Source organism: Myotis brandtii, unplaced genomic scaffold, assembly GCF_000412655.1.
Source record: "Myotis brandtii unplaced genomic scaffold, ASM41265v1 scaffold806, whole genome shotgun sequence".
NCBI lineage: Eukaryota > Metazoa > Chordata > Mammalia > Chiroptera > Vespertilionidae > Myotis > Myotis brandtii.
In genome coordinates this window covers 2,306,811-2,332,502 of record NW_005371249.1, presented here as the reverse complement: position 1 = coordinate 2,332,502, position 25,692 = coordinate 2,306,811, and the positions used below count along the sequence as shown (strand labels likewise).

The window sequence follows — 25,692 nt, the reverse complement described above, 5'->3', positions numbered from 1 at the left end:
GGCCCAGGCTGAGGGCCCCCCCCCCTCCGAGTGCACAAATTTTTGTGCACCGGGCCTCTAGTTAATAATAATCATCATAATAGCTAACATTTATTAACTGCCTATTATGTGCCAGAATCTGTTCTAAGTGTTTTATATTTATTAACTCTGTCCTCACATTATGATCATCTCTGTGTTTGTTTTCTTTTTTTTTTTTTTTTAATTAATCCTCACCTGAGGGTATGCTTTTGTTGATTTTAGGTCTAGAGAGAGGAAGGGAGAGAAAGAGAGAGAGAGAGAGAGAGATACATTGATTGGTTGCCTCCTGCAGAGGTCCCAACCAGGGCTGGGATTGAGCCTGCCCTTGACCGGAATCGAATCCGGGACCCCCCTTCAGTCCGTGGGTTGAAGCTCGATCCACTGAGCCAAACCAGCTAGGGCCTCCTTTGTTTTTCAAAAAGGTAAGTCATCTTTTTCTTAAGAACCAGATTTCATTTTCCCTCATAAAAATGAAGAGCTAAAACATATTTGTAAAAAAAAATTTAAAGCCTAAATGTGTGATAAAAGGGAGAATGATTTATATAGCACTTAAAACATGATGAGATTTTAGGGAATCATTAAAAATGATCTACCTTTTTGCCATTTTGATAACAATATTAATAACCATCATCCTTGATGATTATTAAAATGATAGTTATAAAGACTGAATAAATATTGGAAAATATTTGCTCTTACTTTGAGAGGAAAATGATTTTTCATGGTCTATTTTCTTCTTAAATTGAGTGTTTAACTTTTATAGTTACTCATAATGGAGGGGGAAGGAATAAGGACATCTTGCTAGCCAGTCAGAACAGCTGAGTCAACTCCTGTGATCATTTAGCTAACAGATGTCACAGTTAGTGCATCTTTATGTTGAAATATTTGACAAATTAATAATTACAAATATATATTTAAAAACATATACTATGCTAGATTAAAAACAGGGTAGTGGGATTATATATGATTCCCATCATTTAAAATGTTAACTTTTAAAGAAAAAAGGAAATGGTGGTTATTATATGTAAGAGGTAATACACTTTAATCCTAGATTCTGAAGCAGGAGGGTTGCAAACAAGGGAACTAGTTCCCAAAGGCTCAGAAATTGTTTCATGAGTAGGACAGGCTAGAACAAGGCAGGTTAGTTATTCCCTGTCCCTGAGGAACCAGGTCACTGGATGCAGAGCCAGGGTGAATAGGATTATTTCCTGTAATCTCAAGGGTGCCAGTTGTAGATTTGATTCTTCAGCAAGGTCAGAGAAACTCAAGAGCTGAAGTTATAGCTTTTTTTTTTGAGGGTCGGCACAGTGTATCATCTCTTATTTCTACTTTAAAAAATATTATTAATATTATTGATTTTAGAGAGGAAGAGAGGGAGAGAGAGATAGAAACACCAATGATGCCCTAGTGGCTAGGATAGTGGATAGAGCATTGACCTGTGGACTGAATGGTCCCAGGTTCGATTCCGGCCAAGGGCACATGCCTGGGTTTCGGGCTCAATCCCCAGTAGGAGGCATGCAGGAGGCAGCCTATCAGTGATTCTCATCTTTGATGTTTCTATATCTCTCTCCCTCTCTCTCTGAAATCAATAAAAATATCTTAAAAAAAGAAACATCAATGATTAGAATCATCAATTGGCTGTTTCCTGCATGGCCCCTACTGGGGGTTGAACATGCAACCTGGGCATGTGCCCTGACTGGGAATTGAACCGTGATCTTCTTGTTCATGCATGAGTTGATGTTCAACCACTGAGCAACACTGGCCTGGCTTCAATTTCTTTTAATAAAAGCGTAATATGGTAATTAGACTGGACAGCCAAACGACCTTGTGGATATCATTCTGGACGTCGGGACAAGGCAGAGGCGGTTAGGGGTGATCAGGCAGGCAGGTGAGTGGTTAGGGACAATCAGGCAGGCAGGCAGAGGGGTTAGGGGCAATCAGGCAGGCAGGCGACTGGTGAAATCAGTTAATACTGATCGCTACCTACAACAAATAATCAATTTGAACCACGCTTTGATCGTAAAACAACCAGAATGGGCCAGAAGACATGGCAAAGTAATTTTGCTTCACGGTAACGCACCATCACACACTTCAAAACCAGAAGCATCGATCAGACCCTCAAACCTCGAGGGAAGCCCTAGCTGGCTTGGCTCAGTGGATAGAGCCTCGGCCTGCGGACTGAAGGGTCCCAGGTTCAATTCCGGCCAAGGGCACGTGCCTGGGTTGCGGGCTCAATCCCCAGTGGGGGTGTGCAGGAGGCAGCCGATCAATGATTCTCTCTCATCATTGATGTTTGTATCTCTCTCTCCTTCTCCCTTCCTCTCTGAAACCAATAAAGAAATATATATTCAAAACAACAACAACAACAAAAAACCAAAAAAAAAACACCTCGAGGGAAGGTAGGGGAGGGTGGGGGTAAGGGGGAGAGATCAACCAAAGGACTTGTATGCATACATATAAGCCTAACCAAGGGACACAGACACCGGGAGGGGGGTGGTGAGGGGGTAATGGGAGGATAAGGACACATATGTAATACCTTAATCAATAAAGAAAAAAATGATTAAAAAAATAAAATAAAAATAAAGACACGTTCAAAGATCTTGCCTGGGAAGTATTAACCCACCTGCCGTATTCACCAGACCTTGCTCCTTTAGGTTACCACTTGTTCCAATTAATGGCACATGCACTTTCTGAGCAGCACTTCAAAACATACGAAGAAGTGGAAAATTGGGTCTCTGAATGGTTTGCCTCAAAACAAGAAAAGTTCTATTGGGATGTTACCCACAAATTACCTGAAAGATGGGGGAAATGTGTAGCTAGCGATGGACAGTACTTTGAATAAAGCACTTTCGATGTTTCTCTTGAAATTATCGTGTTTTCTTTGATTACAAAATCTGTATTATTAACCAGTACACCTGGTATGTGGAATCTAATGAACAAAATAAACTGTTGAACAAAATAGATCCAGAGACATAGAAGCTTAGAACATACTGTTGAATCTCAGAGGGAAGGTGGAGGTGGGTGGGATGGTAGAAGAGATCAACCAAAGAAATTGTATGCATATATGCATACCCCATGGACTTAGACAGTAGGGTGGTGGAGGCCTGGGGTGGAGGGGTAGAGGTAGGCTATAAGGGGTCAATGGGAAAAAAATGGGGACATATGTAATACTTTCAACAATAAAGATTTTAAAAAATTGACTTTAAAGAAAAATCTAGTCCTAACTTTAACAATGCTTGGCTTAATAGGTGCTCAGGAAATGTTGGTTAAATAAATTAATTTGTGACATTTTTCATGATGCCTTCTTTTTCTTTTGCAGTTAAAAGAGCCAAATTCCAGGGTTCACCAGGTAAGATCCATCTTTACTTGCTATGTTCCCTCATACGTTCTGTGATTTAAAAGCAATCTTTTAAAAATTAATTTTATTGTATTTATTTATTAAATTAATTAAACATACTAAATTCATTAAAACATTAATTAAAAAATCAGTATGGGGAGATGTTGGTCAAGGGGGTACAGAGTTTTAGTTAAGCAAGATGAAAAATTTCTGGAGATCTAATGTACAGCAATGTGTATATAGTTGACAAGTGTTGTATACTTGTAATTTTCTTTCTTTTTTTAGGAGGCCAGTGCCTTATCCATTAGGCCACTGGGGCCTGTTATTTTCTTTCTTTTTTTAAAAAAAATGTTTTGATTGATTTTTAGAGGGAGAGGAAGGGCAGAGAGATAGAGAGATAGAAACATCCATGAGAGAGAAACATCATCAATTTGCTGCCTCCTGCATGCTCCCTACTGGGATTAAGCCTGCCTGCAACCTGTGCATGTGCCCTGACTAGGACCGAACCAGGGATATCTTGGTTCATGGGTTGACGCTCAACCACTGAGCCACACTGGTAGGCTATACTTGTAATTTTTTTAAAAAATATATTTATTGATTTTTTACAGAGAGGAAGGGAGAGGTATAGAGAGTTAGAAACATCGATCAGCTGCCTCCTGCACACTCCTCACTGGGGATGTGCCCACAACCAAGGTACATGCCCTTGACCGGAATCGAACCTGGGACCCTTGAGTCCGCAGGCTGACGCTCTATCCACTGAGCCAAACCAGTTAGGGCTATACTTGTAATTTTTTAAGAGGGAAGATCTTAAGTGTTTTCAACACACATACTCCCTCTCTCACTCATTCAAAATGTAAGAGGTAGTGATGAATATTTTAATTTGCTTGATTGTGGTGATTATTTCACGGTGTATCTTATATCAAATAATCAGGTTGTATCCCTTAAAATATACAGTTTTAAATTGTCAATTATACCTCAGAAAAGCTGGGGGGAAAAACAATGCTGTTGTAAAACTTTAAAGAAATCAGAATCTATATATCTATCTAGCAAAAAGTTAAAGTCCCCTTACTTCTTGACCAACTCAATTATACTTCCTGAAATAACTATTTAGAGGTTTTTATATATCATTCAGACTTTTTTTCTGTGTATGTGTGTGTACACTACTGGATTAGTTACACATATCTTTGTGCAACCTAGTTTTTTCCCAGCACATCATGAAAATCTTTTCTTATGTGTGTGTATATCTGGTTCTTTTTTTAAAAAATGTACAGAACTTTGTTGTAGATTTGTACCCTAGATACTTGATTGAATATTTAGGTTGTTTCTAATTTCTTGCTATTTTAAGAAGTAAATGTTCTTGTGCATTTATCATTGCCTGCTTTTACAAATGTAAATGTACACTAGAGTCCAGAAATAGAATTGCTGAGCCAACGGTATGTATTTTAGAGAAATTTGGTAGATGCTGCCACATTAACCTTCTGAAAGTTTTTGCTAGATTATACTAACCTACACAGTGTGTGAGGGTTTATTTTCCCAAATCCTTATCAACATGAAATAATATGAAACTCTTTAATCTTTATCCATCTGAAGGTAAAAATAGTATCTCCTTATTTTTATACACATTTCCTTAATTGTAAATGTCAAGTTACTCTGATTACTGCTGGGGAAGGGAAGAGCTTTGGAAATAACTAGAAAAAAAATGAACATGGTTGGGAACCCAGGGAAATCTGAAAAACCAAGCAAAACCTTGAGTGCAACAGGAACTAAAGCAGGTTCTGAGCTTTCTACTCTCTCCACTGGTTTTGGATTAAGACTTTTTTTTTTTTTTTAAGTAAGAATCTGTTCCAGCTGGCTTTCTATGCTTGCATACAGCCCATGATGGCTTTCTCCAGTGGAGTGTGTATGCTACTCATTCAAGCTTTATAACCAACCTGAAGCTACCACTGTTTCTTTGTTTTCCTTACTTACAATATTTTGAGAAGGAATCATATTGGTCGCACCTTTTGGCCATCCCATAGACTGGATGCTCTTGAGTGGCATCTGCCCCTGATCTAATTAGCTACGGTTGGATATGGGGAGTGGAGTACAAAATCATATGATATGAAACATAGCTCAGTAGTCTACTGCACTGGGACACTGGATATGGATGGGAATTATATATAAAATACATAATTTTTAATGATACTTAAGAGAAAGATTTACCTTCTGCTAGAAGTGTATGACAGGGACCATTTTCTCACATCTCTAACATTAGGTAATCATTTTAAGCAATCTTTGCCAGTTTGATGAGTCAAAGATAACTTTCTTTTTCATTTTATAAAATTATGGTGAACTTGTTTATATGAAAAAACTCTCAATTCAGTGCCCTCATCATGGCTGATGTGAAGGTAGTAGGGTGAGAATAGAATGCGCAGTAGGTCAGATCTCTGAGTTTTGAAATTCAGGCTACCTACCTTTGTTTAATACTCAACTTATATTCTCAGAGAATTTCCTTTTCCCAACTCTGTAATAATGTTTCTGATAATTGAATAGATCAAGCTTGAAATTAATTTCCTTTATGAGGGTTTATCCTGAATTCTTATCCCTTTCAAAAGCTAGAGTTTACCCTTTCTTCTTCTACAATCCTTTATTACTTTTTCTCTTAATGGCACTTTTATTTTCTACATTTAAAGTTATATATCTTTCCTATTAGATGAATTATATTAGTTTTTTCAAGCTGCAGGTGTGCTATAAAATTAAATTAGTTGGTTATGTTAACATTTTTATAGATTAAATGAAATAGAATAGTAAATATCAATGTACCATCTCATATTTTATGAAGCTTTGTTCTAGTTTATATGTGTTTGTGTGTCTCCTGGGTCAAATACATTTCTTAAATTTGCAAAACACTTATGGGTTATGCTTTTGAAGGTAATATGTGTTTTATATATTTTTTGCGACTCTACTATGTTTTGAATGATGCTACTTTGTACATCAAGTAATTAAAAATTAATTTTATTGTATTTATTTATTAAATTAATTAAACATACTAAATTCATTAAAACATTAATTAAAAAATCAGTATGGGGAGATGTTGGTCAAGGGGGTACAGAGTTTTAGTTAAGCAAGATGAAAAATTTCTGGAGATCCAATGTATAGCAATGTGTATATAGTTGACATTTTCCATTTCTTCTATATGTGATGCTTTACTTTGGATATTATTTAATTCCAAAGGCTGTGTGAGATTGGGTAACAGTCTGAGCACTAAGTATTACATCTTCATTTTGCATTTTTTTCAAAGATAAATTTAACACATATGTGACCCTGAAAGTGCAGAATGTGAAGAGCACAACTGTAGCAGTGCGTGGTGATCAACCTTCCTGGGAACAAGATTTTATGTTGTAAGTACTTTGCAGCAGCAGCGTACCTACAATATTTGATTACCTTTTCAAGGTAATTACATTGGATTAAACAATTACAGGCCCAAAATTTTGTGTATATGTAAGGTTTATAAAATATGTTAAATATTTAAAAACATTTAAATGTATTAGCATATGTTAAATATTCTTTTTGAAAACTACAGAGTTACAGGAACAATTGAGGTATGTGGAAGGTGAAGTATGTCTGCAGTTTTGTTCTCTTGTGGATTCGTAATCTATTCTTAGAGACGAATTATGAATGTGAGTCAACTCCTGATAGCTTGGAAGTTTTTAGAGACAGGAACTGGGTCCTGGATTATGTCTTCCTCAAAGAACCAAGTCATATATATGTGCTCAGGAAACATTAAGTAAATGAACAAATGAGCTCATTATTACATTCTATATTCTATTGTATTTATGTAAAGGGGAAATTTTTCTTTGCTTCACTTATTTTCAACACATTTGATTTGAATTCTATGGCTATAATACCACATCCCAAAATTTTGAATCTGAGAACATTTATCTTACTAGTACAACAGGGAAGCCAAGCTTTTCTCTAACGTGTTAACTTGAAATTTCTGCATGTGATAAGTAGATGTTGTTTTCCTGAGAATACCTTTTTGCTTTTTCTGCTGGAATTGGCCTTTTCTCATCTTTCTTGCATTTCTTCTCAAATAAGCTTGTGTTTCAACAAGAGCTTTCTGGAGAATGTTTTTAGCATTAACATAAGTGTTTGCTTGTTCCACTGTAAGGCAATAGTTAAGTTTGGGTTAGCCCTTCCAAGCTGATATTCCACCAATACATGACATTGCTTTTGCTTATTGGTTATTTGGCTCTTTCCAGAATAATTTCTTTTAAAAAAAATTCTTAGTTATTATTATAGGAAAATCATCATTATTTATCATTATCCTGTGATAATCATTTTGTTAATAAGTGGCAGTGCCTACTTTAACTGATAATGTCTAATGAGTTAATGTCTAATGAGGAACTGTGTGGTATGAACTGGCACACTAGTGTCCCTCACTTGTCCCTGACCATGTGTTCCCATCAAACTTAGATGTTCTCAGGGATGTTTTTTCTTCTGCTTACAACCCATTTAATAAATCTTGTGAAGAAGCCTTGTTTTATCTACAAGTTTCCTGTATACAATCAATAGATATAAGTTGTGGGCAGTGTTAGTATTAACAAGAAAACATATAAGACTATTGTCTAAGGGTGGATGAAGAGTGTACGCAGGCAGCCTTTGTAGTAATGCCCATATTGCTTGGCTTCACTTTTTTTTTTTTAAATGAAACTGTTAATCTAATCATAATTGTAGCTCCAAAGGAGAGGGAACAGACTAACAAAGGCATTTTTCTATAGATACCTTACATAGGTTTCTAGGAATCTAAACAATGGGTGCAGCATTCTGGGGCATTTTGATTTTTCTTGACAAAATCCTGGTAATAAAATATTCAAGGTAAACAGGAAATGTAGCTGTTTCCTTCATATTATCTGGCTTTATTTAAAGGATTTTTTTTTCTTTCTTTTAGTGAGATTAGTCGCCTGGACCTGGGTCTAAGTGTGGAGGTATGGAACAAAGGACTGATTTGGGACACCATGGTGGGTACCGTGTGGATTGCACTGAAGACTATTCGACAGTCAAATGAGGTCAGTCCTTGCATTGCCCACTTATAGGTATGGTTCTAGCCTTAGTTCTCCCCACTCAATCTCCATTCAACTAATATTCATCCATACATCTCAGATTGCTCTGCCCCCTTGCTAATTAGAGGGCATGCAACCAGCTTATTCCTCACCTCACCTAGAGGTTTAGGGGATTTTATTTTGGTCTGGTCTTTCCTCTGCCTTGTGACTGAATTCAAAAGTGCTAGAACACCTCTTTAAACTTATCAGGTAGACAGCCCTTCTGAGTACTGTGTGTGTGTGTGTGTGTATGTGAGAGAGAGAGAGAGAGAGAGAGAGAGAGAGAGAGAGAGAGAGAGAGAGAGGAAGGACAGATAGAGAGGAGAGATAGAGAGAGAGAGGAGAGATATCAGGAGGGTAAAGGAGGGAAGGGAGAGACTGTGTGAGATTGATTTAGGGTACCTGTGGTTTTTACCTTTCCCACTAAGATACTTTCCTGAGAGGAGTCCATTAAACTTCCTCAGCCATCTGGATGGGTTCTGTTCTCTACTCTGGATCCTATTTTCTGCTTTTTTTCTTTGGGTCACTCATCCCCAGGGGACTGGTTTCAGTCTTCCTTCTACATGTAACCCTAACAGGGTTTAAGGAACTACCAGTTTTGGCAATTGGTATTCACAGTGTCTCTGTACATTATTTTCAAGACTGAACTCCCATTCCACTTCCCCAGGTTAGAATTCAGCATAATTTCTCCATACACACTCACTTTGAATGTGGATAGAATCTATAGTATTCCTATATATCTTTTACATGGACTGGGAGTTTTCTCTGGGAGTGGGGGTGATGAAAATGTGACCCTCCTTCCGGAATTTCTTTTGGTTCTGGTTAAATTTGTACTCCCCCAGCAATGGGCAGTTCATTTTCATTGTGGCCCCAGTTCAAGTCTACTTAACTAGCAATGTTAGTAGCTCTTTACTGATTAGAAATAGAAACACATGAAGTGACACAGTCATTAAGAATGACACAGATTAAATATTGATCCATGGAGATGCTTGTTTTTTCGGTTTGGTACTTCGGAAATTCTTTCCTCAGTGGGCTTGCAGAGAGCAGGAGAGGTAGGTGGTGACAGTGGTGTGTTTGCCTTATCAGGAAGTGAGTGGCCCTCAGAAGCTCTCCAACAAGGAAATTCAGAGAAAAACACTTGGCTCTTAAACCAAGAGGGGAATCATGAAAAAGTAAAGTTTAATCTTAGATCTCTGTTTTCCAGGAAGGGCCCGGGGAGTGGTCCACATTGGAGGCAGAGACATTAATGAAAGATGATGAGATCTGTGGAACTAAAAACCCAACTCCTCATAAAATTTTGCTTGATACAAGATTTGAGTTGCCTTTTGGTGAGTCTGTTTGATTAGATTTTAATGTCATTTAATACTTTTTACCATATTGTTTCAAATTGTTTGCTATTTGTTTTATTCCTGTGTCTTTTGTCTTATCAGCCATCTTTTTTGAGGGCATTCTTGTCTTCCTCTCTATTTCCTATAATGCCTATCCCAGGGATGATGCAAAGTTGATGCTAGAATGGTGCTAATTAAAGAATCTATACTAAAAGCATTCTCTTTAAGTATTTACTTTTTTATGACTGTTTAGTATGATTTATGAAATACCTGCGTGTTAGAGAACATCAATAATTTGTTCTTGTGATAACATTTTAACATTTATTGTCTTGAAGTGAATGTATAACTTATGATCTGTTCATTTTAACAATGACGTAGCACTAATAAGTAGAATAGTAATTTAAAAGGAAATTTAAAAAAAAATCACAAAAAATACATTCCCTGGCAAAAATTCAAATAGTATGGAAATGTACATGAATAAAAGTTGTTTCTCTTCCCACCTCCTTTGCATTCTATTTTCAGTGGTTACAGAAATTAACCACTATTAATTTTTTTGTGTCTTGGTTTAGAAATAAGAAATTTCTTTTGCAGAAATTTATTTTGACAAAATTTGAATCATATGTATATATTACATATAGTGATTCAGTCGTGTGCCGCATAATGACATTTCAGTCAATGACGGGCCACCTATATGATGGTGGTATACCATAAAGCCTAGGTGTATAGTAGGTTATATCATCTAGGTTTGTGTAAGTACACTCTATGATGCTTGCACAATGATGTAATTGCCTACTGATGCATTTCTCAGAACATACCTTGTTATTAAACCGCTCATAACTGCATAAAGTGTTGTATGAACTACAAAAGCACATTATCTTGGACATTGTTCTATGTTATACTTAAGGTCTATCTTGCTGGTCTGAACAGATGCCTATATGGTAAATGATCTAAGCAACCCTTTATTAATTGACGTGTAGATTTTTAAAAAAATATTACATACTGCTGTAATGAACAGCTTTGTATATCTGTGCCCATTTGTGAGTCTAGGAGAAAGTCCTTAAAGTAGAATTTAAAGAATGGGTCCAGGGGATGGGAGTGGCCGGGGAGAGGTCAATGGGGTGAAAAAGGAGACATATGTAATACTTTAAACAATAAAGAATTTAAATAAAAAAAAATAAAACAAAATAAAGAATGGGTCAAACAATATATGCACCATTACTTTTCATAGTATTGCCAAGTTACTTGTCAGAAAGATTGTGCCATTTTATAGTCTTATCAGCTGTATCCAAGATGTCCCTTTTCTACACATCTTTGCTAACATTTTGTATTTCACAATCTTTAACCTTTTTCTGTGTAATTGGTTGATATGGTATCTTGTTTTAATTTAGTTTAATTTTAATTTTGACTGTTCACACTGAGCCAAACCAGCTAGGGCCTGGGCTTTTAAACCATAATATATTTAACCACTCCTTTTGTTGGGTATTTTCTTTGTTCAAAGTTTATACTATTATAAATTATACTGCAGTAAACATAATCACAGCTCTATATTTTTCTTAAAACTATTTTGAGGGGTAAGGCAGGAATACATGCACAGTAGTTTACAAAGTTATCCAGTAAAAATTACTAAGCCTCCCTCACAAATAAATTCTCTTCCTTATAGGCTGTCATGATTAGTACTTTCTTGTGTATCTTTGCAGAGTCAGTCTTTGAATCTATAAGCAAATATAGACTTAATCTCTTTTAAAAACACAAATAGTAGTATATTCGAACACATTTGGTGTCCCTGATGCTCTCCACTTAACAGTGTATCTTAGAGCAGTGGTTCTCAACCTTGGCTGCACATTAGAATCACCTGGGAATCTTTTTAAAATCCTGATTTCTGGGCCTCATCCTCCGGAAATTCTGTTTCTTTGTTACTAATGTTGTGGCCCCACCCCATAACAAAGAAACACAATTTCCGGAGGATGAGGCCCAGAAATCAGGATTTTAAAAAGATTCCCAGGTGATTCTAATGTGCAGCCAAGGTTGAGAACCACTGTCTTAGAGAATCATTCTACATTATTCTACATCAGAACTTATAGACCTGCAGCATAGCAGCTCTTCCTGTCCTCTCACTTCTTTTAAACAATTACAGGGTACACCATTTTATGGATGAGGAAGTGCTACACAAACTAGGTAGTAGATTATTTGAAGGTTTTATTATAAGACTTTGAAATACTGCCACTAATTGCTGAAAAGCAGTTTGAGGGGAAGGAGGTGAAGTTTTAGGCAGGAAGATATATCTGTCTAAATGTCTCCAAAGTTGCTCTGATCCATATGTTGCCTCATTGTTTCTCTTTCATGCTGTATATATCTGATGTTTATAAAAGGTGAGTTTTGTTTTGGGGTAAGTTGTAATAGTCAATCTTAAATATATAGAAATGAGTATATACCATTATTAATTTTTCTTTTTTTATTGTGGTAAAATACATATAACATGAAATTAACTATCTTAACTATTTTAAGTGTACAGTTCAGTGATATTAATACATTCGTAATGTCGTGAACCATCACCGTCATTCATATCCATAGCTTTTTTTCATCTTGTAAAAATCAAACTCTGTACCCATTAAAAATAACTCCTATTCTCCTTACCCCTCAGCCCCTGGCAACCACCATTCTTTCTATGTCTATGATTTTTTACTATTCTAAGCATCTCAGATAAGTGGAATCATATAGTATTTGTCTTTTTGTAACTGGCATGTTTCTCAGCATGATATTCTCAAGGTTCGTCCATGTTTCAACATATGTTCCTTCCTTGTTAAGACTGAATAATATTCCATTTAATATACATGCTACATTTTGCTTATCCATTCATTCATTGGTGGACACTTGGGTTGTTTCCACATTTTAGCTACTGTGAATAATGCTGCTATGAATGTGGGTGTGCAGAAATCTCTGAGATTCTGCTTTAATTTCTTTTGAGTATATTATTACTCCAAGATGGAATTGCTGCATTATATGGTAATTCTATTTTTAATTTTTAAAATATTGCCATACTGTTTTTTTCCTAGTGCCTGTACCATTTTATAGTCCTACCAATAGTATGCAAGGGTTCCAGTTTCTCACATCCTCACCAACACTTGTTATTTTCTGTTTTTTTTGTGTGTGTGTGTATGTTTTTTTTTTATGGTAGCCATTCTAATTGGTGTGAAGTAGTATCTCATTGTAGTTTTGATTTGTATTTCCCTAATGATCAGTGTTGTTGAGCATGTTTTCATGTGCTTATTGGCCATTTGTATATATTTGGAGAATCTATCAAGTCCTTCATTTTTTTAATTGGGTTTTTGTTTTGTTGTTGAGTTTTAAGAGTTCTCTGTATATTTTGGGTATTAATCCCTTATCAGATATTTGATTTGCAGATATTTTCTCCCATTCTGTTGGTTGCCTTTTTATTCTATTGGTATTATCTTTTACTGCAGAAAGTTTTTGATTGTCATAAAGTCCAATTTGTCTATATTTTCTTTTGTTGCCTGTGCCTTTGGTGTCCTATTCAAGAAATCATTGCCAAATACAATGTCATGCAGCTTTTGCCCTCTGCTTTTTTCTAGTAGTTTTATGGTTTCAGGTCTTGAATCATTTTGAGTTAATTTTTTTTTTATGGTGTTAGGTAAGGATCCAACTTCATTCTTTTGCATACAGATATTTAGTTTTCCCAGCAACATTTGTTGAAAAGACTCTTTTCCCCATTGAATGTATCCTTGTCAAAAAATCATTTGACCACATATATGAGGGTTTAATTCTTAGCTCTCTATTCTATTGATCTATATATCTGTCTTTATGTCAGTATCACACTGTTCCCCCCCCCCACTTAAAATATTTGTATTAAGATATAATTGACATTTAACACTGTAAATTTAAGGTGTACAATGTATTGATTTGATACATTTATATATTGGAAAATGATTAACACCATCATAGCATTAGCTGATACCTCTATCATGTCACATAATATAGTACCACACTATTTTGATTACTATCTATATATATAAAAGCCCAGCGATTGGAATGGCAGAACGACCAGAGTGACCGGTGGCTATGACGTGCACTGCGGCAGCCAAACCAGTCTGATCCGGGCCCTGATCGGCCCAACCCCTGCCCTGATTGGGGGTGGAGCTGGCCAGCCAACCACCTGCAGCCCCTACCCCTGGCCAGCCTGGCCCGATGGGCCCCCATTGGGGCAGGTAGGCCAGACCCCACCCTGCACGAATTTGTGCACCAGGCCTCTAGTAGCATTATAGTAAATTTTGAAATTAGGAAATGTGAGTCCTCCAGCTTTATTCTTACTTTTAACCCTTTGTGGTCCAATTTTATTTTTGGAATTCAAACAGTCTGGTCCAAATTAATTGACGGGATTGAATGTTGAAGTTATCTGTCTCACTAGACCTCAGCTCGACATTGGACCTGCTCTTAGCACTTGGTCTGTCGAGTCAGCCTCCACGTTGGACCGAAAAGGGTTAAAATTGTTGTGGCTATTTGGGATCTGTTGAGATTCCATATTAATTTTAGGATGTGGTTTCTATTTCTGTAAAAAACATATTGGGATTTTGATAGTGATCACATTGAATCTGTAGATCATTTTGAGTAGTATTAACACATTAACAATATTAAGTCTTCTGGTCCAGTGGAAATAATAGAACATTATTTTGGTTTTTGTAAAGATTCAAGATAATGTTCATAGAAAGAATGAAGCCACCAGTAAAATTAGTCAATTGCTACCACCCTTCTAAGTTTGATTATCCGATCGAACAAAGCATTATTGACCCATGATTAAATTATTAACCTTGTAATCTGGTTTCTTCTTTTTCATGGTAGATATCCCAGAGGAAGAAGCCAGATATTGGACCTACAAATTGGAGCAAATCAATGCCTTGGGTGCTGACAATGAGGTAGGAACAGCCTTATTTGCAATATGGAGAGATAGAGAAAATCTTTTTATAGAACTCTTTATAGTTTTTCAACAGAGGGACCTGTGAGTATGTTCAAGAATGAAAGACTTTAAACTGTGTTAAAGAAACAGGCATCTCACCCTAACCGGTTTGGCTCAGTGAATAGAGCGTCAGCCTATGGACTCAAGGGTCCCAGGTTAGATTCCGGTCAAGGGCATGTACCTTGGTTGTGGGCACATCCCCAGTGGAGGGTGTGCAGGAGGCAGCTGATCGATGTTTCTTCTCATCGATGTTTCTAACTCTCTATCCCTCTCCCTTCCTCTCTGTAAAAAAATCAATAAAATATATTTTAAAAAAAGAAAAAAAAAAGAAAAAGGCATCTGGAAGATTGCCTGACATTTCATTAGAAGGATTTTTCTCCTACTTTTCCTATTCTTCTCAGTGTTGCCCAGAAGTGGCTGAATTGGCAGTAGTCTGGCTCTAGATTGTTGGGGAAGGAGCTTATACCAGAAAAACTGTCCTCTTGTTACACAGATGAACAAAGGCATTTCTTCTGCTAGTTCCCAGATTTTTGGATCTATATATCCTTATTTGTTTGCTTTTTTAAAGGATGTTTAGACTATTACATGCTTGGTGTCCTGCTGTACTAACTTATCTCCAGAAATGGGTCTGTTGCACAGGAAAGAACACAACTCAATCTGGGCCATCAGGAATAGGGAATGCTCCTGATATTGTTGGCGGAGGGAAAAATAAGTTATTTTACTTTTGGAAAAGTACCACTTTTGCTACTCTGGTTTTGATTTCCATTTTCCTGATGATTAGTGATGTTGAACATCTTTTCATATGTACGTTGGCCATCTGTATCTTCTGTGGAAAAATGTCCTTTCATGTCCTTTGCCCAGTTTTTGATTGGGTTATTTATTTATTTTGTTATTGAGTTGTTTGTGTTTTATATATTAACCCCTTATTGGATATATCATTTATGAAATCTTGATAATTACTGAATCTTGGAGGTAAGTGTAAAGGTTTCAGTTTGCTATGCTCATTTTTATGTCTGCTTAAAAATTTTATGTCGGTTTTATGCTGTGAAAACCATTAGGTGAAAGGCTGGTGGGATCACTTCATAATGGATGAAATAGGCTGATATCAGTTGAATCCACTATTGAAATTTAATATCACTAAAAGTGACATAAGACACCATCACCCCACCAAAAAGAAAAAAAACAAACCCCACACACACCTTCAATATAAATTTCAATCTAATCCTCAAACTACTAGAAATAATTTCCAGTTTAAATAAAGTAAGAGGGATAGAGGAACATGGTAAATAAAACCTTGGGATATAATCAGCCAAATCTAGAATGTACAGCATTCTACATAACAAATGAGAGAAGAAGAAACAACTGTAGAATTAAAATGATTTAAAAGACATAATAACCAAATATGTACAATTTGTTTGGATCATGAATTGAACAAATCAACTGTGACAAGATATCTTTGAGACAATAAAGGAAATTTGAATTCTGAGTAAGGTAGGCCTTAGCCGGTTTGGCTCAATGGATAGAGCATCGGCCCGTGGACTGAATAAATAAATAGGTAAATATAAATAATAAATAAATAAATAAGTAAATAGTACCTGACTTCACCCTGGCTGGTGTGGCTCAGTTGGTTGAGCATTGTCACATGCAACAAAAAGCTGCTGGTTTGATTTCCGGTCAGTGCATATGCTTGGGTTGTAGGCTTGATCCCCACCCAGTAGGGGCTGTGCAGGAGGCAGCCCATTGATGTTTCTCTCTCTCCCCACTCCCTTCTCCTCTCTCTAAAATCAATAAAAACATATTACAAAAATAAAATAAATTGTACTTGACTTATGATCCTTCCTATCTACCTCCGATATTTGTATCATAGGTTATTGCTTGTATAGCATCCTATCTAATAATAGACAAACATGGTAATTGACCGTACCTTCGCTACGCCTCCCATGGGCTAATCAGCGAGATATGCAAATTAACTGCCAACAAAGATGGCGGTTAATTTGCATACGTAGGCGTGAAGCGGCGGAGCGAAGACTGAAGGCGGCTCCGGCCAGGGCAGTGAAGGCTTGAAGGTGGCTCCGGCCGGAGTGAAGGCCGGGTCCCGGAGGAAAACCGGTGCCGGCAGCAAGGGAAGGGAAGGCCTATTGCACAATCTTTTCGTGCAACAGTCCTCTAGTTTCATATATAAAAGTATATTTTTATACAAAAAATGTTTTGTATTTTGGATCCAACCACTTGAAAGGCCTTTCTCTACTGACACTGCTATATAAACCATCATCAACTTTTGTCTGGATAATTGCAATCATTGGTCTATTTCCCTTTTTGTTCCCTACAGTTTATCTCACACAGTAGCCAGAGTGACTTTTTATTTTTTTAAAATATGTTTTAAAAAAATACATGTTATTGATTTTTTTACAGAGAGGAAGGGAGACGGATAGAGAGTTAGAAACATCGATGAGAGAGAAACATGGATCAGCTGCCTCCTGCACAACCCCTACTGGTGATGTGCCTGCAACCAAGGTACATGCCCTTGACCGAAATTGAACCTGGGACCCTTCAGTCCACAGGCTGAGGCTCTATCCACTGAGCCAAACCAGTTAGGGCTTTAAATATGTTTTTATTGATTTTTTTTTTTAGAGAGAGAGGAAGGGAGAGGAAAAGAGATAAAAACATTGATGAGAGAGAAACATTGTTCGGCTGCTCCTGCACACCCCTTACTGGGGCAAGCCCGGAGCCTGGGCACCGGGAATGGAACTGGTGACCTCTTGATACATTGGTCAATGCTCTACCAACTGAGACACACCTGATGGGTCAGAGTGATTTTTTAAATGTTTATTAGTTTGAGAAAGAGAGGAAAGGAGGGAAGGAGGGAGGAGGGGAGAGAGAGAGACGAGAGAGAGAGACAGACAGAGAGAGAGAGAGAGAGAGAGAGAAACATTGATTTGTTGTTCTACTTATTTATGCAATCATTGGTTGATTCCTGTATGTGCCTGGCTGGAGATTGAATCCACAACCTTGGCAAAGCAGGACTATACTCTCACCAATTGAGTTAGCTGGGCAGGACCAGAGTGATTTTTAAAGTGTAATTAAGTCACATCTCTCTTGTGTTTAAAACTCTAAATGGCCTCCCAATACACTAGAATAAAATCTAACTCCTTACCATGGTTTACATACTCTACTTCCCCATTGCCTGGAACAAGGCTTTGCACAATAAGTGCTCAAGAAATATCTGTTAAATGAGTGACACATTTATCGGCAATGTTAGGAAAGCTCTGTATTGCCCAGTATTTCACAGTTTATTAATAAGTGGCAGAGTCAGGATGAAAACTCCAGATTATTTGCAAGTTGCTGGACCACGTTGTTTTCCCAGTCTTCCAATGGGATCTGCACCAAACTATTCTGTCTTCCAAACTATATACCTGTGTTAAAGTGTTTATGTCTTTTTCTTTTTTGTTTTGCCTTTTCAAATCCTGCCCATCCTCAAGACTTAAATTTAATTAAAAATTTTAGAGAAAAATTTTTATGGCTTCAGTACTCTGTATTTGCTTTTTGCTTTTGTTAATTTTAACCCAATTCTCTTTCTCTTTCCCTCCCTCCCTCCCTCCCTTCCTTCCTTGAGAGAGTGGAAGGAAGGGAGGGAGGGAGGGAGAGAGAGAGAGAGAGAGAGAGAGAGAGAAATTGATGTGAAAGAGACACATCAATTGGTTGCCTTCCCCAATTGGTTGCCTTCCCCACATGTCCAGGCCAGGACCAGGACTAGGGATCAAACCTACAACCCAGGTATGTGCCCTTGACCAGAAATTGAACCCATGATCCTTTGATGCTCAGGCCAATGCTCTAACCATTTAGAAACACCAGCCAGGGCACTCTGTATTTGTTTTTTTGGTGGTAAATGGTGGTGGATTGGGTTGGGAAGGCTAGAGTGTAAATGTGAAGGGGACTGGAGTAGATTTCAGATGTTGCATTGTATGCTTAAATAAGTAATTGCACACATGACCTCATGAGGGAGCAAGCACTGTTACTTTTTTTTTTTTTTTTAACATCAGAAACTCAGTCTCGGAGAGGTTTTCAGTTCCATCACTCCAATGGGGAAATCTATACTTTATCCATAGGAAAACTTAGAAGACTGCATTTTCTAAGTCTTCTGAACCTTCTCCAAAACTAAGCCTTCTCTGCCTTGGCTGGGTGGCTCAGTTGGTTGGAGCATTGTCCTGAACACCAAAAGGTTGCAGGGTTGACTCCCAGTCAGGGCACATACCTAGGTTGTGGGTTCAATCCCCGGTCGGGGTGCGTACGGGAGGCAACTGATCAGTGTTTCTCACATAGATGTTTCTCTCTCTGTCTCTCTCTCTCCCCTTTCCTCTCTAAAAATAATACACGTCCTCCAGTGATAATTCTTTTAAAAAGTTAAAAAAACAACAACAGACTAAGCCTTCTACAGCTGCTTGGCAGGTGTCCTTGGCCAGAATGGTCTCTGCTATCCTGATTTAGCCCGTTGCATTGGACCAGTGTCATTTCTGATATTCTGGCCTTTATGTTGGGATCGCACAGGGAAATCAGCAGCAGGATCATCTGTTTCTTTTCAGTAAAAACTTTGACTCTCGTCAAACACTAAACCTTTTTACAGGTACCTGTGATTTTTTTCCCTCTTTACTTGGGCCTCTTATTATATGTGTGTTTTTTTTTCTTCTTTCTGCTTCTAGTATTCTATTCAAGAAGAAAGCCAGAGGAAGCCATTGCCCAGTGCTGCCGCCCAGTGTTGTAAGTGAGAAACTTATCTCTGAAGCTCTTAATCACAGCTTTCTGTGAGTTCTCCAAATGTGGCTTATTTTGAATTGGGGAGGATGGTGTTGTGGTGTGAGTAAACAGTATATATTCTAGAAACACACCTATGTATATATTCAGACCCATGCCTCCAATGGATCTCTGCCCAGTAGCTTTAGGAAGAGATCTTTTGGTTTTGTGTGGCTGTAGGCAGGGCAATGGTGCTCATCTTTTTTGTCCATTTGCCAACTTTTATCCCAGGAGGAATGATTTTACTTTTTCTATCTCCATTTACCAGTTATTATTTTTTTAAGACTTTGTTTAATGTCATTAACTCTGGAAAATCTTTCTGCCGCTTTGTCCTTCCCGCAAGTCTAGCTAGATGTCTCTCCTCTATAGTACCCTGTGCATACATTTATTATATAACCTACCATGTATTATAATCTATGTATATTTCTTTGACAGGAACACAAAGTTTTTAAAGGCATAGAAATTCTTCCTTTTGTGTTCCTAGCATCTGGCTCAATACCTGATACATAGTATAGTACGCCTCATTAAAGTTTGATAAATGTTTGAGTAAGAGAACTTGTCATTTCTCCTGAGATTAACTTATCCAAATCACACAGATTTCTTCTTGAAACGAGCCATGCATTGTTGCTATATTGCTACCTTCTCCTTAATTTCTCTTAAAACAGCTTGAGGATTCACTAAAGGAATGATTTGGAGACTGTTCTCTTTCAATTTTTCAAGCTGTGGGGTGTGTGTGTGTGTGTGTGTGTGTGTGTTGTACTTTTGTTGTTGTTGTTACTATAGTTTTTCTGAACCACATGTCAAACTCTTATCAATTGCATGTTGAAATTGGTAGTAATAGTAATTGTAGTAATACTACTACTAATAAAAACCATAGTATCTAACATTTTGAGGTCTTACAGTATGCCAGATGCTGGTCTAAGAACTAAAAAGTACTAACTTATTTGATCTTCACAACAACCCTAAGACATAGATTTTACTCTTGTCTCTCCATTTTTCAGATGAGGAAACTGAGGCATATAGAGATTGAGTAATTTGCCACAAATTACATAAGTTGTAAGTGGTGAAGTAAATATTCAAACACAGACAACCTGACTTGATAGTCCATGCCTTGAACCGCTTTGTTATATTACCTCCATCATATTGTTTTTGAGAATGAAAACCTCTATTTATGGTTTATAAATTCATTGGTTGCCTTCCATCCTATAGGCTACTTTCCTGATAAAAGTAAGACCAATGGCAGAGGTCAACATTTTTTCTTTATTTAAGAAAACCTATTTTTTATGATTTATTACTCCTCCCCCTTTTTGGTTATTTAGGACATAGAATTTATCAAACATTTAGGGTTATAGAGACCAGAAGAATCTAAATTGAAGAGCAGGTTGTGAATTCAAAGTCTATAGGTCCTTTCCAAAGTTATTGTAATGAGCGAATTTTTATCTTTATTTTTCTCTTTTCTGTCACTAACTTGATGAAAGTTTCTCTGTGTGTGTGGTTCTTTTTAAAATATGTTTTTATTGAGTTCAGAGAGGAAAGGAGAGGGAGAGAGAGAGATAGAAACATCAATGATGAGAGAGAATCATTGACCAGCTGCCTCCTGCACGCCCCACACTGGGGATTAAGCCTGCAACCTGGGCATGTGCCCTGACCGGATATCGAACCGTGACCTCCTGGTTCATAGGTCAATGCTCAACCACTGAGCCACGCCAGCTGGGCTGATTTAGTTGATATTTAAATGAGACTTTTAGACTTGAGTTGATGCTGGAATGAGGTAAGACTTTTGGGGCTGATGGGATGGAATGAATATATTTTGAAGGTGATTAGGATATGCATTTATGGCTTTGGGACAGAGGCAGAATGCTTTTGGGCTGAATTGTGTCCTCTAAAACTCATGTTGAAGGCCTAACCCCTCAATGTGACTGTATGTAGAGATAGAGCTTGTGAGGAAGTGTTAAAGCTTAAATGATGTCATAGGGTGGGGCTCTAATCTGATAGGGCTGGTGCCCCTTTAAAAAGAGGAAGAGCCCTGGCTAGTGTGGCTAGAGTGTCAGCTGTCCACCAAAGGGTCTCAGGTTCTCCGGGTCAAGGACACATAACTGGGTTGCAGGTTCGATCCCTGGCCCCAGTTGGGGTACGTGTGGGAGGCAACCAATTGATGTGTCTCTCGCATGTATTCTTCTCTCTATCCCTCTCTCCTCTTCCTCCTTCCTCCCTCCCTCCCTCCCTCCCTCCCTCCCTCTCACTTTCTCTAAAAATCAATGGAAAAAAATATCCTCGGGTGAGGATTAACAAAAAAATAAAAATAAAATACAAAGAGACACCAGAGCTCTCTCTGCCATGTGAGGACACAGCAAGAAGATGGCCATTTGCAAGCGAGGAAGAGGCCTCTCACCAGAAACTGAACCCTGCCAGAACTTTGATCTTTGATTTTTCAGCCTCTAGAAACTGAGAAAATAGATTTCTGTTGTTTAAGCCACCCAGGCTATGGCATTTTGTTATGGCAGCTGGAGCAGACTAATACACTTAGGGAAACAAATCTATATAATTGGAGGGAAAATATCTGGAAAAAGAGGCACCAAAATATTAACCAAATTTGTCTCTGATAGTGGGATTATGACTTTTTAAAAAACATATTTTTATTGATTTCAGAGAGGAAAGGAGAGGGAGAGAGAGATAGAAACATCAATAATGAGAGAGAATCATTGATCGGCTGCCTCCTGCACACCCCCTACTGGGGATCGAACCCACAATGTGGGCATGTGCCCTTGGCTGGAATCGAACCTGGGACTCTTCAGTCCCCAGGCCGATGCTCTATCCATTGAAGCAAACTGGCGAGGGCTCCCAGTTACAATTTAGGAGGAAGGGCCCTGGCCAGTGTGGCTCAGTTGGTTGGGTGTTGTCCAGTGAATCCTTCCAGTTCTTACATTTTCTAAATAATTAACTAAGTACTACTTGTACTAGTTAAAAGTTATTAACAGGAGTAATGGAGTCATTGAGTCCTTGTTCTAGATCTGTGTTTGCTGTCGTCTCTCTGAGTGTTTTTGGAAGTCTTTCCACTTGAACTTAAGTTTCTTGATGTATAAAAAAGAATTGTTCTAAATGAGCTCTAGATTGTACCTACAGATAGGTATAGAGTTCAGATTAGCAATTCTCCTGCTTAGGTAGACATCTAACCTGTCTGGCTCCCATTTTTTGCCAGCATCCCCAAACTATTCATCTTTCCCCTCCCCAGGAGATAGGGAATGGACGGGCTAACCTCTCTTCACCAATAGCTGCTCTTGCAAAAGATAAAAGAGTTCCACCCACATTCTACAAGACAACTGGCAAGGATTCAGTTAATTGTCTTATAAAATTTCCTAAAATCTGGATTTGTCCTATTGTTTCTTCATAATTAGATTCTGGTTATTACCTAGCTGATACTAATTTTTAAAAATTATTTGTGATTATTTGTGATGCTGATGTTAATTATTAGTTTAGATGGTGTTTTCTGGATCTTTCCACTGTTAGGGTATTCCGCCCCCCCCCCTTTGTAATTAATAAGTAATCTGGAGGGGGGCATACTACTTTGAGACTGTGTGTACATATCCTATTTTCTCATAACTTTTCATTCATTAATATTAGAATCTGTTATGATGGTTGCAAAATGATGATTTTCTAATTGTCATTACTTTTACATTGAGTAGCTGTCTTTTTCTCTTCTCTCCTACTTTTTTTATGACTGTCACTATGAACTCATGAATTCTTTTTTAAAAAAGCTTTTTAAATTTATTTTTAGAGAGAGGGGAAGGGAGTGGGAGAAAGAGAAACAGCCATCTGAGAGCAATACATTGATCGGCTGCCTCCTGCATGCCCCTACCCTGAAGCCTCTTTTCAAATATGCTAGCATTATTATCAGTTCACTAAATGTGCTTTTGTATGTATAATTTCATTTACCTGAAACATTTCCCCCCTCCCTTTCTTGGTATTTGTCCCTAGTAAAATCTAACTGTCCTCATTAATTGTTCTACTGGTTAGTGAAATGTTTTAGTGCATTTTGGGAGTGGAGAAGGTAACTGGCTTAATTAACCTGGTGTTATTTCTCTTATAATAATGGTAATGGGCTTAAGTGAGAATAGGGAACTGGTTGTCCAGACAGCATAACTACTGTTATTTTCTTTTTCTTTTTTTTTTTTTTTACTACTGTTATTTTCATGGGTTAGTAATGGAACTTGTAGATGGGATTGGGTCATTTGTTTGGTTTACTCATGCTATAAGCATTTATTGACCACTTACTATGTATAAGAAACTGCTATGCAGTGCTGTGGAACATGGAGGAAAGAGGCAATGTCTTGTAAGCAGAGGCTTCTTTGGTCCCAGAGTTTCACTGAGAAACAGTATTGTTACTTGCCTGGAGCAATCTAGGTTGCAAGCTAATCTGAAGTCCTACATGATTATTTTTCAGTTTTCTTTTTAAAAGAAACAAGATAATTACCCCTTAGCAGTTGCTATGACAACTGTGCTATGGCCTGGGAGAATTTTCAGCTGAAGTCCCTCTCTCCCCAAGGTTAGAAAGTTTAATAAATTATTAAAATTTAAAAATTGCACAGTATCCTTTCAGAGAAGAAGCCATAGGTGGTAGGAAGAAGTTAAGTACATAGGAAGCAAACTGACACTCAGTGTACAGTTAAATTAAACAGTCTGTGACTAGTAGTCCCATATCCCCAGGATTGGAAGTTAGCTCAGGTAATGAAGCCAGCCTGTGTTGGCATCATTCGATGCTTCTAGAATTTTGATTCTTACAGCAAGCTTTCAAGGGAACTGCATCCTCAGAACTCTGACATTGGCGATCTCTCAGCAAACATTAGGGCCGTCAGAGTGTGCCGACCCTCCCACTACCTATTTATCGGGAACCTATAAGGCAAGCAAAAATCTGGCAATATGACAAAACTAATTTTCTCTTGTAATCCTTACAACTTTTTCAAGATTAGATAGCTAGTATGTGGCAGGGCCAGAATAACTTAGCTTTGACTTCAAGACCAATATGAAGCCAAATTATTCATTGTTTCTTAGGATAAAGGCCTATATTTAGTGATTTCTTTGTCACATTTGTTGCCTCAAATTTAGTTTGAGTGTGGAATAGGAGTTAAATTTAGTTAATATTGAATTTTTTATTTTGAAAAATGAATAGAAAATGTAATTTCTCCTGTCATTCAAAGCTTCTGTGTTTTAATAGATTTTATTTAAAATGTGTAGGTAATTGAGAAAAAAATGCTATCTCTGGGGACCCAACAGGCTACAGTGTTTTATTACATATTGAAAAATGAGAGAGTACGATTGTTCTTTGGCCTTTTAACTTTCAATAGAGAGAAGCAAAATTGGACACCATCGCTTCCAGAAAAGGGACTCACTCTCCCACTGTATCAGGACTGAGCCTCTCCTGGGTATACTGTGGTAGGCTCAGGTTTAATGAACACAGAGACAAGGAAGGGTTTCGTAGAGGCAGGTTGAGTTTTTCTCATTTGGAGTAAGGAAGGGTATATCAGCTTCTAAATGACGTTGTAGGCCAGAGGCCTGTTAAAAAGAGTATGGAAGCAGTAGTTTTTTTTTTTTTTTTTTTAATATATTTTATTGATTTTCTACAGAGAGGAAGGGAGAGGGATAGAGAGTTAGAAACATCAATCAGCTGCCTCCTGTACACCCCCTACTGGGGATGTGCCCACAACCAAGGTACATGCCCTTGACCGGAATCGAACCTGGGACCCTTCAGTCTGCAGGCCGGCGCTCCATCCACTGAGCCAAACCGGTTAGGGCGGAAGCAGTAGTTTTTTGTTATTCCCTATATAGTGACTAGTAGAGGGCAAGAGTACTTTGTGTGTAGATTTGTCTTATGCTTGGTAGAAGGCAGATGCTCTTTACATGTTATGTAAAATTAATGGAATACAAGTAGGGAAGGCTCAAATAAGGTAAGGTATATAATAATTGGTGGGCTGGGGAAATGATCTTCGAATTCTTCCTAAAATTGTCTCTGTCACTCTTTTCTTGCTACCACTTGCGGTGTTGTTAGGTCACTGGACCTATCTGGGCTGGGGAGAGCAGCAGAGTACGTAAGAATTTGAATTCCTTATAATTTTCTTGATCTTATCCTTTAACATACTCTCTCTGAACTATAAAGCTGGATATTCATGCATACAAGCA

General features: G+C 37.7%; 1 protein-coding gene across 1 annotated transcript in view; it reads left to right on the top strand.

Moving 5' to 3' along the window:
• The window catches only part of UNC13B (unc-13 homolog B (C. elegans)), a 141,021-nt gene that overhangs the window by 27,738 nt on the left and 87,591 nt on the right, over nucleotides 1–25,692 (top strand). Inside the window, exons 4-9 of the mRNA XM_014531460.1 lie at nucleotides 3,335–3,364; nucleotides 6,633–6,732; nucleotides 8,283–8,400; nucleotides 9,638–9,761; nucleotides 14,616–14,689; nucleotides 19,428–19,485. Coding sequence (XP_014386946.1) covers nucleotides 3,335–3,364; nucleotides 6,633–6,732; nucleotides 8,283–8,400; nucleotides 9,638–9,761; nucleotides 14,616–14,689; nucleotides 19,428–19,485 — 504 coding nt within the window. The remainder of the gene's footprint in view (nucleotides 1–3,334; nucleotides 3,365–6,632; nucleotides 6,733–8,282; nucleotides 8,401–9,637; nucleotides 9,762–14,615; nucleotides 14,690–19,427; nucleotides 19,486–25,692) is intronic.